Source organism: Sapajus apella, unplaced genomic scaffold (assembly GCF_009761245.1).
Source record: "Sapajus apella isolate SASKATOON/1434 unplaced genomic scaffold, GSC_monkey_1.0 scaffold53, whole genome shotgun sequence".
In the NCBI taxonomy this organism is placed as follows: domain Eukaryota; kingdom Metazoa; phylum Chordata; class Mammalia; order Primates; family Cebidae; genus Sapajus; species Sapajus apella.
Genome location: NW_022436993.1, coordinates 10,352,041 through 10,367,293, shown reverse-complemented (window position 1 = coordinate 10,367,293; position 15,253 = coordinate 10,352,041). Strand labels below are relative to the sequence as shown.

Below are 15,253 nucleotides of genomic sequence, written 5' to 3'. Positions count from 1 at the left end.
ATAGCTGTATGAACCAGCTTGGGCTGCCGTAACAAAATACCACAGAGTGAGTGACTGATACAACAGAAATTAATTTTCTCACCATTCTAAAGGTTGGAAGTCAGATCGGGGTACTAGCATGGGTGGGTTCTGATGATGGCTCTCTTACTGGACTGCAGATAGCTGCTTTCTCACCGTATCCTCACATGACAGAGAGAGGCAGAGACACCAAGCAATCCAGTGTCCTTCTTAAAAGGGCACTAGTCCTATTAGCAAGGCCCCAGACTCATGACTTCATCTAACTCTAATTAACTCCCAAAGATGCTGCCTCCAAATACCATCACATTTTGGGTAAGCGCTTCAACATTTGTATTTTTGAGGCTACAATTCAGTCCACAGGTGTAGGAAAGTAGAAAACACAGCAGGAGGTGAATGTAGTAACTTGCCTAAGAGATGAGGAGGGTTTGAACTAAAGTGGTGACAAGGCAGTGGAAGTGGAAAGACTGAGAAATAGTAATAATTCCTACTTAGGTTGGAATTATTAAACTGTTAAATGCCTTCGTAGGATATTCCTTTTCCTGACCTTAAAATTATAGACTTTTTCCTGTAGTAACTCTATTTGCATGTATTATTATTATTTTTTTTTTTGAGATGGGAGTCTCACTCTGTTGCCCAGACTGGAATGAAGTGGCCTCATCTCGGCTCACTGCAAATTCTGCCCTCTAAGTTCAAGCGATTCTCCTGCCTCAGCCTCCCTAGTAGCTGGGATTACGGGGGCTGTCACCATGCCCTGCTAAGTTTTGTATTTTTAGTAGAGATGGGGTTTCGCCATGTTGGTCAGGAGGGTCTCGAACTCCTGACCTTGGCCTCCCAAAGTGCTAGGATTACAGGTGTGAGCCACAATGCCCAGCCAGTATTTTTGTTTTTAAGGTAGAAGAATTTTCAAAATCAAACTAAGAATAAAGGGATATAACATTCAAAAAGTAACCACAGAATTTATTAAACATACAATATTACAGAAACACTTTAATGTGACATTGATATGTAGTCTTCAAAACGTTTTAAAAACTATGGTAATACTAAAAGTGAAACTCTATGAATTATAAGGAAAGTTAACCACAAAACACAAAGCATTTCACTTTTTATGTTTGGCTTTTATGTTACATATAATATTTAAAATTTTATATTTTAAAATTGTTTATTTATACAGCACATTAATCATTGAGATCCCCCCTCCCCCACAGCTAAGGTCATTCTAGGTCAGAATAAATGGATAATGCTTTCAATACTAGTATGTATTATTCCTATTGCACACATGTTGATAATCAAGGCTTGAACAGTTTGTGCCCTAGCTTATTGCTGGCAACAGAGTACGTCTGGAGTACAAAGCACATCCAAATGCATTTTCATCAATATCTGGCTCTGATACAGCCAGTCTGAGCCACTAATATCTAGCTCTGGCACTTACAGTAATGGCCCAAGACACTGCTTAGGAACTTAAAGTAAACAACTTGTCACCTAATTCTCTCAGCCCAGCAATCAAAGCACATTTTTGAGAGGGAATGCTCTGACTTCCCTATCAGTCGTGATATTTTGGAATAATTCTATACTTCTCATAATGAAACACAAGCACACTTTTGGTATTGGCCCCTCAAAATATTAAGAAACTGATGGTACCAACATATCATTTTTACATTGTTGTAACATTTTTTTCTGCTTTTGAGTAAAATACATGCTTATCATTAAAATATTTTGAATATATAAAATGCACGAAGAACAAAAACATTGTCCAAAATCTTGCCACTCAGAGATAATCATGTCATAGTATTCTCACGTATTTCCTTTCAAACTTTTAAAATTGTGGGCATTTGTAATTTCACAAGGTTTGTAACTTCCGTCTGAAAACTTATGTATTCAGGTGTCTGTGTAAATATCAATCTATATTATGCACCTTAAATAGCTGTATAGTTTTCACGTCTTGTGTACTATGATTTAATTGACCAATATTAATTATAATGATCAGTTACACTTATTTAGTGCTTACTCTATGCTAGGCAGTGTAACAAGCGTTTTGCTTGTACTAATTCATTTGATATTCGCAACCCTATTATTCCTGTTTCTTAACAGATGAGGAAACTGTGACACCAAGAGGTGAAGCAATTTGTCCAACCACTTAATGTTGGACATTTTAGTGGTTAGTAACGTTTTGATCCTATAGACAATGTTGCCATACATACATTTGTTCATGTTTTAAAAGAATGTCCTTAGGATTAATTTACCAAAATGGAATTGCTGGGTCCTAAGGTTTTAAAAATCTGTTAAATGCTTTCAAATATTTCCCTTAGGAAGATTGTACAGTATTAATTTACACTTCATCTAACAGTATGTGAGTGTCCAATTCCCCAGATCCCTGATTCTTTGTAATTTTTACCTCAATGACAAAACACATTATTTAACTGCTACTTTAATTTGCATATTTCACCTTTAGAAGCGGGACTTCATTTTTAATGACTTTTGTAAGCACTCTTTGTATACTATTTATTAATCCTGTGTTGACATGTCAATATTTATTCCCATGCTACATTTGGAGGTGCCGTAAGTTGGGGATAATTTCCATAATTTCAATTTACGTGCAAGATGAGCTTACTACGTTTGTTCCAAGTGGGACCCAAAATCTCTAGTAGATGCTCCTAAAAACTTCTCCATGACACAGAGAATAATTTTTATTGGTTAACAAAACTTACAAGTAAAATAATTAAATCAGAATTCTGGGTTGCTAGGAGTCTTTCTTTTTTTTTTTTTTTTGCTCAGTCTAGGGAGGTTATCTTGGGCTGTGAAAGACATGCCACTAATCATCACAGCTGCTTAGTGACTGCACGGTTAGTCAGTAGGTGCCAACGCCCTACTTGCTGAGCTGTTTGCAGATTCCGAAGCCGGGCGTTCAGGGACTCCCGGGAAGGAACCAGCGTTACCTCAGCCTCCCAGAGGGAGCCGCGCGCCCTGACACTCCCATCTCTGGGGATACAGGCCAATCCGTTCAGCACCAATGACTTCATCCGAGCAAGTTTCTTGTCACCTCACACAGCGAATTAAACTGTTTACCTAGAATATGATCCAAAGGAATTTCCATTTCCTTCCAGAGGTACTACAAGGTTATGACAACCGAGAGAACGAGAGGAAAAAAGGGGCACTCCTCGACCCAAACTCAAGCTGCTCGCTGTCTGCTGGGTCTCCCAGTCACTCCTGTGGTCGTTAGTAGGCTTCAGCACGCCTGAAGGACCCCGTCTTCCGGAGACTACTAGCCAAGGGAAAAGCGAAAAACACAAGAACTAATTCCACTCTTCTGTGCGACTAATCAAAAGAGAATTCAGGCAGAGGGGGACTCCTTGTTTATTCTTTATCGATGAGGCGGGCTCCGGGCAGCTTTGGAACAGGCGGCGCCGAGGTCGCCCAGATTCCCGACAAGCTCCGCGCGGAGGTGTCCTCGGCTCCTTCGCTGTTGCATCCGCATCCGCCGCCGCCGCCGCTCCCGCCGCGCTTGCTGGGGGTGGGTGAGAGGACTAGCTGTCGCGGACCCTGTAGAGTCAGTCTCTGTTGCTCTTTTCGCCTGAGGAGTCTTCCTTCCTCGGTCGAGCCCTGACTCCGGTGCTGTCGAGGGGGAGTCCCCACGGACACCTCGGCACGCAGTGGAGATGCCTCTCTTTGCCACCAATCCCTTCGATCAGGATGTTGGTAAGTGTTTCGCCGCTCCCTGCCCGTTCCCCACCGGACTGCACGCTCACTCTGCCAGCCCTTGCCTGCATTCAGGACCCTCGGGCCAGGGCCGAGGAAGAGCTCTTCCCCTTTCCTGAGCTTCCCTCCTTCAGAGCTGGGAGGAGGTTGAGGGCTTGGCGCATCCTCTTTGAAAGAAATGGGACTCATCCTGTGAATGGGCCTTGAGCTAGGATTGTAGGTTTCCAAAGAACTACTGAAGGGGTTGGTGTAAAGGGCCTGGAGGAGCAGCTGGTGTAGCATCTGGTGCAGGGACTGTGCTTCTGGAAGAACAGCGAAGGGCTGTAGCATATGTCGGCTAGATTAGGATTATAAACCCTGAACCAAAAGTGCTTGCCTTGACAAATGGTAAACGTCTGGAACTTGCAGAATGTTTTAGGTAAGGTTTCTTAGAGGATTTAAAAATCTCTTTGGTAACGGTACCTGAAGGAGGGAGCTCTGGTTAAGGGTAGACTGTGGAAAATGTTGAGAGCCATGAAGATGAAATACTTGACAACAGCTGAAACCAAATTGAGGACCTGAGCTTTTGGGATGTCTCTCTTAGGCTAGATTTCTGCACTTGAAGAAGTATAAAGAAGTGTGGAAGAAGTTGTTGCATCTGGAAAGGCGTTTGAAATGCTACATTTTTGTTGTTTTCTGAATCACTGGTATTAGGTACTGATCATGTCAATTCAGTAGGTTTGCTTTTTGTTTATTTTTTTTCTGACTTGAAGATAATTATGGACATTTGAGTTTCCAGGGAGAGAATTATGGTGTAATTTGAACGCACGTAGGAACTACCTTGGCACACAAGTGTGGAATAAAAGCAAGCCAAATCCCATCTCCAAATCCTTTATGGCAGAATTTAATGATTACTGTAGATAAAGACAACCTTATGAAGTTACTTCGTACGTCTTTGTGTATTTTAGTTATGAAAGATGGATGTTGAATGTTGCTTTTATAACTCTTCCTTCGAGCTTATATAGGACTAGAAAAGGTCAGTCATTACCTCTGCCACTTCTCAGCTCACAGTGAAATCATAGGCAAGTTAAATTCTTTGAGTTCTTGTCTTTAAAGAGGGGAAAACACATCATTCCGTTCTGCGGTTAAATGATATAATAGGTGTAGAGGGCCTGCTACAGTGCCTTTCCGTGGTAGGCACTTACTAGATGCTACCTTTTTTGTTCCGGCTTAAATGAATGTTCTGAATCTTAGCAGGGGACAGAACCTTAGAGATCACCGATAATAATGAATTGGAAAACGGCATTTAATTTAATAAGCAGTGGCCGGGAGTGGTGGCTCACGCCTGTAATCCAAGCACTTTGGAGCCTGACCAACATGGTGAAACCCCGTCTTTAAAAAAAAAAAAAAAAATTTAATAAGCAGTTAGCACACACTACAGAACACAGCACTCAGTGACATAAGAGATAGAGTGATGAACAACCTAGTTGCTGCTCTCAAGCAGTTTTACATCTTACTACATGAATCTCTAGGGCAAATACTTAAAACAACTTCATAAAGCATGCTTCTTCTGCCAGGTGTGGTGGCTCACGCCTGTAATCCCAGCTCTTTGGGAGGAAGAGGCGGAAGGATCATGAGGTCATGAGTTGGAGATCAGCCTGGACAATATGGTGAAACCCCGTCTGTACTAAAAATACAAAAAGTAAAGCCGGGCGCCGTGGCTCAAGCCTGTAATCCCAGCACTTTGGGAGGCCGAGGCGGGTGGATCACGAGGTCAAGAGATCGAGACCATCCTGGTCAACATGGTGAAACCCCGTCTCTACTAAAAATACAAAAAATAAGCTGGGCATGGTGGCGCGTGCCTGTAATCCCAGCGACTCAGGAGGCTGGGGCAGGAGAATTGCCTGAACCCGGGAGACGGAGTTGCGGTGAGCCGAGATCGCGCCATTGCACTCCAGCCTGGGTAACAAGAGCGAAACTCCGTCTCAAAAAAAAAAAAAAAAAAAAAAAAATACAAAAAGTAGCCAGGCATGGTGGCACATGCCTGTAGTCCCAGCTACTCAGGAGGTTGAGGAAGGTGAATCGCTTGAACCTGGGGAGCGGAGTTTGCAGTGAGCTGAGATCGCGTCGGTGCACTCCAGCCTGGGCAACAGAGCAAGACTCTGTCTCAAAAAAAAACCACAAAAAACAAAAAACTTGCTGTTTCTATTTACAGTACCTTTGTCTAGTTTTCATGGTCCTGTATAATTTAGTTAGCTACTACCCAATCGCCTTTATATTCTCTGACTTTGTGAACACTTATTTGCATTGGATTCAGGTAAATTTCTTAATGTCAAACCCGTTTCTAGTACCTGTACACCCAGTTCAAACATAGACACCTTCTTGCCTTTATGCTTTTGCCTTTTGCTTATGCTTTCTTTTATCTTTCAACATATCCTTATGTGTTAAGGCCAACTTAGAATCCAACTCGTTATACCTGAATCATTTCCTGATTACTGTAGCCAAAGGGTTTCTCAGTAGCAATGTTATTGACAGTTTGGACCAGATAAATATCTTTGTCACAGGGGTTTGTCCTGTGCGATATAGACTTTTCAGCCTTATCCCTGGCATTTGTCCACTAGATGCCACTGGCAGCCAGCACCCACTCATGATCTTAAAAGTCTCAGGACATTGCTGAATGTCTTCGGAGGGACAAAATACCTCCCAGTTGAGAACCATTGCACTAGTCCACACTAATTTCCACCCTTTTACAAAATCCTCTAATTTATTTTAACATTTTTGTTTTTACCAAATTATTTAGCATTAAAGATAGTTTATATACTGTATTTTCCTCCTTAGTGAGTGGATGCTGCATACGAGGTGTTTCGTAAATGTTGAGTTGAGAATGTGTCAGTTGAGCCTGCCCTCTGAGAGTACACTTCTTCAATGTGGCGGGATTGTTTTGTTCCAGAAAAGCTTACTTTTTTTTTTTTCTTTTAATGAGACAGAGTTTCCGTTGTCTCCCAGGCTGAAGTGCAGTGGCACAATCTTGGCCCACTGCAACCTCCGCCTCCCGGTTTGAAGTGATTCTCCTGCCTCAGCCTCCCTAGTGCCTGGGATTACAGGTACCTGCCACCATGCCCAGCTAATTTTTCTTTTTTTCATAGAGACGGGCTTACCATGTTGGCCAGGCTGGTCTTGAACTCCTGACCTCAGGTGATCCATTTGCCTCAACCTCCCAAAGTTTGGGGATTACAGGCGTGAGCCACTGTGCCCAGCCGAAGAGCTTACTTTTTAAAGTTACTCAGGTTTTGGTATTGGACCAGTAGTTCTCTTCTCACAATCCATGTATTGAAATATTATGAAAAGTTTATCTAAGAAGACCCCTCAGAGACTCCCAGTGATAGTCCTTGCACAGAGTCCAGTAAACTTCTATATTATTTTTTAATAGTATACCATATAGAATACAGTGTGTAGAATACACTTAATTTTTTTTCACCAAGTCCACCAATGAGAATGTCATGACATTAAATAACTCATTTGATACAATTATTTATCACTTAACACTTGTATACATTTGCACGTCTTCAAAATTATCTTCAGTCTTAATCTGAAGCTGAATCAGAAATTCACCGACTGATTTATATAATATAAAATTTTTGTAAAGAGACAAAATGCTGGTGATAGTGTTTCCCTTGAAGAAACACTGAAGGATGTTACTGGAATGTGAGCTCTATGAGGACAGGGATTTTTGTTGGATTTGTTCACTCCTGTATCCCTAGCCTGCAGACCAGTGCTTGGGATGCTGAAGAACATTCAGTAAACATTTATGGAATAAATGAATCTCACTTTGTACACTATAATTCAAAAGTTGAATTTAGAACAAATGTATAGATAACTTATTCCATCAAGTTTTTATTTGAAAGTCTCTAGTGATTTCTACCTTGCCAAATCCAGTGATCACTTTCTAATCCATTTCTTTGTTGATCTCTTAATCATTCCTCTTTTATATACAGTATTTATTCATGGGATCTCAGTACACCAACTTTTTCTCATTTTCTGCTTAGCTCCTTTTTAGTTTTTTTTTTCCTTTTCCTTTTTGCAACTTCTAAATGTTGAGTGCCCTGGGACTCAGTTCTGGAGCCTCTTCTCCTTCCACTTTTTTATTCCTTGAAGTATTAGGAAGCAATTTAGCTTAGTGTTAAGAATTCAGACTCTGGGGCCCCACTGCTTGGATTCAATCCCAGATTTGCTGCTTACCAGCAGTGTGATTTTGGGCTAGTTGCTTAGATACTCTGTGTTTTCTTACCTTTAACATGGAATATAAGTGTAGTAATAGTTCTTACCACAGAGAGTTTTTAAGAGGGTTAATATTTGTAAAGCACTTAGAAAAATTTCTGTACTTTTTATTAAAATTTTAAATAGAACCTCATCTAATTTCTTAGCTTTAGATATCCTCCGTATTCTGGTGAATCCTGGATTTACGTTCTTACTCTCAGCCTCTTGCCTGAGCTCTTGACCTAGATATCCATCTACTTACTGAGAGTCTCCATTTGGATTCTGCTTAGACTCTAACATTCAGTTCTTTGTTCTTTCCCCAGACCTGCTCATTCCTTCATCCTTGCCCTTCTCAGTAGACAACATGATTAATATTTCCTGTCACTGAGCTCCAGTGTCTAGGAGTATTATTGATTCTTATTTCTTCACACTTCACATTCATTCTATCAGCAAGGTATTTTGGCTGTACTTTAAAAATATATCCAGAATCTCATCACCTCTCTGTATCTCACCATTGTTACCTTACTTCAGTCATCCTTATCTCTCTCAGTCTGTGGCAAGAGCCTCCTGGCAGACTTCTTTGTTACCACTCTTGCCTCTACAATCATTTCTCATTTTCAAAGACCAGTGATCTATTAAAAATGTTAATGTCACTTACCTGCTCAAAGCTCTCTGGTAGCTTCCTATCCTACTTAAAGGGAAATGCAAGTTTTTTTATTGGGACCTGCAATATGGCCCCTTCCTGTGTGTCTGACATGATTATGATCTCCAAACTTACTCTCTTGAATTCCAGGCTTCTTGAGTCTGAACTCTGCAGTATCATTCCTGCCTCTGTAGCTATCTTGTACTCTTTTCTTTGCCTGGGATACTCCTCCTACAGGTATTTGTAGGTTTGGATATTCATCACACCCATTCAGGACTCTGTTCAAGTGTCATTTTCTGAGAGGCTTTCCCTAATAACCTTCTATAAAAAATCTCCATCTTGGGTTGGATGCAGTGGCTCACACCCATAATCCCTACACTTTGGGAGGGTGAGGAAGGAGGATTCCTTGAGGCCAGGAATTGGAGACCAATCTGGGCAACATAGTGAGACCATATCTCTACAAACAATAATAAAGTTAGTGGCGTGGTGGTACGTGTCTGTAGTCCCAGCTACTGGGGATGCTGAATCTAGAGGATTGCTTGAACATGGGAGCTCAAGGCTATGGTGAGCTATGACTGCACTGTAGCCTGGGTAAGAGAGTGAGACCCTGTCTTTAAAAAAATTAAAAACTTTAAAAAAAATCATGTTTGCCCCCCCGACTCTGTTTCTTATGGTACTCAGTTACCTAACATTAATTGATTATCTTTTGTGTGGAATGTAGACTCCGTCAAGACGAGAACTTTTCATTTTTTTCCCTAATACTTTAGGGCTAGTGCCTGGTACATAGAAAGCACTTAATAATTATTTATCAAATAATGAATTATTGATATTTTTCTAGAACATCAGTCTTGTATTTCTCTTTGGTGTTCTTTTTTCCCTTCAAAACAAATTCATCTGTCAGAAAACTGAAGTTATATTTCTCAGTCTGGCTCTTCATTTATTATTTGGTAATATATTTGTTTTTAAATCTTTTTTAGATTAATATAGATGGGTTTTTTCCATGTTGGCAAGGCTGATCTCAAACTCCCAGCCTCAAGTCATCTGTCTGCCTCGGCCTCCCAAAGTGCTGGGATTACAGATGTGAGGCACCCAGGTGCAGCCAATTTGGTAGTGTTTTAGTGTTGTAGTTATCTTGACTTGAAACCCAAAAGGCATCTTTGAATCATTTCCCTGCCTCTGCTAAATCATCATATGTCTTTGTTCTATAATAGAATATTTGTGTTCCCAGTCAGACTACTTTTGGCCAGTCCACATCCTACATACTTGGACATGTTTTGAGTCTGCTTTGCTTAGTCCAGCCAGCCTCATATATCATACCCAGATGAATCTTAAATGTTAAATGTCATATTCTCCTGAAGCGTGGTGTGTTTTTGGGTTTAAATTGCACCTGCAGCATTTACTATTAGTAAATGGACAGAATATATAGTTGTATAGGTATAGGACCCCTTTGAGTTCACTTTTTACATTGGTAAATAGGGATAAAAATATCCATTATATGTTATGGGATGCTATGAGGATTACTTGTGAAAACACATGACATTCTGACTCTTTACCAGAGTTGAATAGGCTTCAGATATCTCAAGTTCAGCATGTTAAAACCATTTGAAACTTTTCTTCTCAGTTCTGCTTTTCCTCTGTTTGTTGGTTGGTACCTTAATTTACTTAGTCATACAAATCTAGAACTTGGGAGTTGTAATTTTCTGCATTCTAAACAACAAATATATCTTGTCTACCCTGTGCCAGATACCCTGGTACCGAATATGCCCTCAAGGATTCCAGGTTTGATCCCCATTCTTTCAGATGAGTACAGTAGCCTCCAGCTGTTCTTCCCTGTCTCCAGTCTTTCCCTAGTTATTTTCCAGGTGGCTGATGGTGATATGTTTTAAATGTAAATGTGCACGTGGCTCCCCTGTTTAAAATATTTCTAGAGAATCTACAGCTTTTACAGTACTTTGAACTTTTCAGCTGGGTATGTAAGGCCTCTTATCTTTGGCTTCTTTGTAACTCTTCCGCCTCACCCTCCACTTTTTTCTTAAACATGTATTTCGCTCCTTATTGGTTTTATAACACTGTGCTTTTCAGATGTGGATCCTCTGGCTTGACATACCTTTTTTGTTCATTAATCTTCAGTAGGTTTAAGGAGATGATGCATGTAAAGCACTTAGCATGGCACCTGGCATATAGTGAGCATTTTAGCTCTTTTTATAATCAAGTTAGAAATAGATATGAGGACTACTGGATTCTAAGGTGTGCAGTCAGTTACTGTCAAAACAGAAGAGAAATGTGAAAATTCAGAATACAGGTATGTTAATGGTCTGATACCCGCTGGATTAAGAACTTGTATTCTTTGGTTCTTCTGTTTCTATTGTACCTCTACTCCAGGCTGTTCTTTCTCATGCTTTTAGGTTATCCTTTCTGTTTTGCCCTCCTCTCTGAGATGCTTCCATGCTGTTCTTTAGATACCTACTTCTTTATCTGGTTAGCAGAACCTCAGATTGCTTTTCTTTGCAGATACAGTTTCCAGGAGGATCAGGGACATTAGATGAAACATTTTTGAGGAATCGATTTGCAAAGAGGATAATTTCTTTCAGACTTACTTTTCCATTGGCTATTTTTAATGAACTGTTCCATCTCCGGGCTGACTGAATGGCAGTCCTTTCCCCACAGCCTGAATGTGACGGGAAGTCATCCTGTCAGCCTTTCTCACCTCTCCAGCTCTTTCTTTGACACTTGGAGATTTTGAGAAAAATCAAAAGTAGCTGCTTATCAGGAAGAAGTTCTCCAATCTATTGAAAAGACTATTGAAATTCAAATGAGGCTCTGAGTGTGTTTTTTTCTGGGTACTGCTGGGCAGATTTCTGAATCTCCTCATTTTGAGTATTAGTGTAAGGATAATGTCAGGGTAAAATGAGATCATTATGAAGCTTTGAATTCTTTAGAAGCAAGTCTGTTATTTTTGTCGCTTTTCCCTTTTCCACAAACTCTGTTTTTGTCTTAGAAAATAAATACTTTCAACTTCATTTGCTATTCACAGAACCATGTTGTAGGTAGTTTATATTATTCTGATTAAAAAAAAAAAAACTACTTGTTCTTTTATAAATGAGAAGAATTGTGCTACTGATTTTGATGATTCTGAGGCAGCCGCAATAAATGATGTGAACAATTTTAGATTTTTGAAGTGGGTTATGTTTCTGATCCATCCATACAAATTTGAGTCAGATGCTGGTCCTATTTATGTGTAGGAAAGTAATGAAGGTAGTTCATAATATCTGCTGATAACTGTATCATGTGTTCCTGAGTATATCATTAATACAAGAACTGTAAGATAGTACTCAATTAGTAGGTGATTTATATTTGATCACACAAACTATTAACTTTTTAATAAGTAAGTTTTAATATGCTTAGCTATTACGTTTTTAAATAAGGTGGCAGGTTTTAGAATTTAAGTGTTTTCTTTTAAAAAAATGCACTTAAAAAAAAAGGCCTGCTGGGCTACCAGTCAGTAAGAATGATGAATTAATTATTAAAATGCACTAGAGGCCACAGTAATAACATGCTTTCCTTTTCTAAGATGAAGTAAATGTTAAGCTAAGTGATATTGTTCAGAATGACTCACTCAATATTCTTGGGCTTTATAGGAGTTGAGTACCTAGGGAGTGGGCTCTGGAACTCCTCAATGAGAGCACTTCCACTTAGATTTACTGTATATATTGGGTTTCTTTGAAGATAAAGTTCTCTTATAGAGTGTTGAATGATAAATAACTTGACTAGTGTTTGTTTCCTAGGAGAGAGCCTCTAAATCCTTGGAATTTTCTGAGTAATAGGAGCATCTTTGTTATTTATGATAGGCCCCTGGGATAATATTAGGATAAAAGCTTATGCTAATAAGATGACTCAGTGTGAGGGCTGGCCACTCCAGAAAGAACTAAACATGTGATTAAAGGATTTGGGCTTTGAGTCATAGGACCTCCTGGGAAGGATAGGGACCTAGAGATTGGGTTCCACTATGTGGTCTGTTATTTCATAAATCATACCTATATAATGAAACCCCAGTAAAAACTCTGAACACTGAAGCTCAATTGAGCATTCTGGTAGGTGATACACGTTGTGGTGATGCACATTGATGTGCTCGGAGGGTGATGAAGCTTGCTAGCACAGAAGCTTTGTTTGGGACCCTCCCAGATCTAGCTCTGTACACGTGGTTGTTTGTATCTAGGGGCCTGCATTCATGGATTCAAACAACAGTGGATCAAACCTTTTAGAGGAAAAAATGCCATATGTCTGTACTGAATACATACAGACATTTTTCTTGTCATTAGTCCCTATGCAGTACAATTACTTACATAACATTTACATTGAATTAGATATTGGAAGTAATCTAGAGAATTTAAAGTATATGGGAGGATGTACACAGGCTATATGCAAATATAGTGCCATTTTATATTAGGGACTTGAGCATCCATACAAATTTGATATTTGGTCCATGCTTTTTGGTATTCTTGGAAGGTTCTGGAACCAATCCCCCATGTGTACCAAGAGACAACTGTATATCTCTATTGGCTGGTCCTGATTTATGTCCTTTATGATAAAACTCTAATTGTAAGTACAGTGCTTTCTGAGTTATGTGAGTTGCCGTAGTGAATTAATTGTGAAGGATAGTGGGAACTCTGTATCCAGTTGGTCTGAAGTGCCTGGGGACCCTAGCACTTGTGCCCGAGGTTTGAAGTGAAGGGAGTCTTGTGGAGAGCTGTGCCTTCAACCTGTGAAGTCTGTGCTGACTGGGTAGTTAGCATCAGAAGTACAGTGGCCCTCTGGGTAGTTACTGCATTGTAAAGGGTTTCTGCATTTGAAAGTTAAGTTTGAAAACCATTAAACCAAATATTATTTAAGCTCAATGTGTTACTATGGCTTTTTGTGGCTTCATGTCGCAGATACATGAGTAGTCTTAGCATTTTTTGAGCACTTAAGACTAAGAGCATGGTTAATGAAATAACTCCCCAAAGTAAAACTTGTTATTATTTTTAAGGGACTTACAATATATTACAAAAGCTTGAACAATGATAGGTAAATTTGAGCTAGTTCTCCTCTTTTCCAAGCCACTTTTACATATTGGTGATATATTAATGTTTTTCAAAAAAGTTGAGTTCTTATTGTTTTATTTCCTTGTTTAAAACTCTTGGCATTATGATGTTTCTTGAGTCAGTACAAACACCTGAGCTAGTATTTTAGGTCTTCATGCTGTTCTCTTATTATTCCAAACGTTCACAAAGTAGTTTTTATTTCAGCCAGCCTAGATTCTTCATTGTACTTCTTTTCTTTTTTTCATGACTTTGCTTTTTACTTCATTCACTTAATTAGAAACAAATGAATTCATTATTCTGTTCTCTTCATATTTTCTAAATATATCAGGAAGCCCTACCTGATTATTCTCCATTTTCTTTCCAGGCTCTTTACCTTTCTTTCAATTTGCTCTGCATTATTTGAAACCTTTTCTAGCTTATATTTAAGTTTATATGCTGGTTTCATTTCCTTTTTTAGATTGTAAGCTACTTCTGGTAGGGTATGGGATGGACTGGAAGCTTATTCAATTTTGCTGAATATGTGTTCAAATTTTATAATTGCCTGCAAATAAATCACTTTATTGAGATCATGAACTTTTTGGATCTTTGTATTTATTCTTAAGCAAGGAATTAATTTGTGTGAATAACCTGCTTTTGCCATCTTCTAGGTTAGAAGATTGTAGGGTAGCTAGGTACTGTACCTAACCAATACCCATTTTGTTTTTACTAGATGCTTATTTTAGTTCTCCAGTAGTAATGACTCACTAGCAGGTGATGCTGTGATATAGAGTAGGTATTAATACATCTTTTTGGTCAGTTGGCTGCTTTCTATTTTCCGCTTTTAAACTCACATGACCTATCTCCTGCCTAGGAGTAGGTCAAAATGAGGAAATAAGTATACTTGGTTGATCTAGGCAGCAGGGCACGGAGGAAAGCATGGGAGCAAGAATTTCATTATCACATGGTCAAGACTAACCATTACAGATAAGAGTCTTGGTATGAGTCATTTGTACCCTTTCCTTCACCCATCTCTGGTTAAAAAAATGGAGACTGCTATGGAGGATCTTGGTGATGTTATCTTTCAGCATCTGCTCTTTGAATTGCAGTGCTCCAGTCAAGACTGGTTACCCTCTGCTTCTGTATAGGGGTTATTTTGGAATATAATGATTTTTAAAAAGTTTTTTTTCCTCCTACATATGTTCTTTTTCTCTTAAGTTGCTTTTTTCTTTTCTTTCTTTCTTTTTAATCTTCACATTAGAAGATAGTTTTCAAATAGCTTGCTTCTTTGCCCATGATTAATAGTGGAGAAATCACAAGCACATTGGCAGTTCTGATCATGTGGTTAGGTCTCATTGACTTAACTTCACTGTGGTTTGGTCTGATGGGTCATTGACTATGGAATTCTGCTTCCTCCCTTCTCCTCCCCAATATTACTGTTTTTAGGTCTCTCCTCTTATGCTGACATGGAGTCCCCCAGAAAAGAGTCTTCTAATTTCTTGGAGGGTAATGGTTCGAATGTTGAATCAGCCTGGCATACCTAGGATGAATCTTACTTGGTCATGGCATATGTAATTCTTTTTATACATTGTTGGATTCAGTTTGC

At 39.4% G+C, this 15,253-nt stretch overlaps 1 protein-coding gene and 1 long non-coding RNA gene across 5 annotated transcripts in view; one reads left to right on the top strand and one right to left on the bottom strand.

The window, feature by feature from the left end:
* Positions 1 to 888: 888 nt before the first annotated feature.
* LOC116527141 lies at positions 889 to 3,368 on the bottom strand. The gene is made up of 2 exons (XR_004258406.1): positions 3,082 to 3,368; positions 889 to 2,676 (listed from the first exon to the last, which is right to left on the bottom strand). It is a non-coding gene; the product is annotated as an uncharacterized LOC116527141 (long non-coding RNA).
* Positions 3,369 to 3,465: 97 nt separating this feature from the next.
* STAM (signal transducing adaptor molecule) overlaps positions 3,466 to 15,253 on the top strand; it is a 64,945-nt gene continuing 53,157 nt past the window's right edge. For 2 of the 4 annotated variants that reach the window (XM_032243961.1, XM_032243959.1), the window contains exon 1: positions 3,483 to 3,711. Coding sequence is in view for 1 of the 4 variants with exons in the window: in XM_032243957.1 (XP_032099848.1) it covers positions 3,672 to 3,711 (40 nt within the window). In the remaining 3 variants the exon portion in view is untranslated. Of the gene's footprint in view, positions 3,712 to 15,253 lie in introns of all 4 variants that reach the window. The other 2 variants (XM_032243957.1, XM_032243960.1) reach the window with 2 other exon arrangements.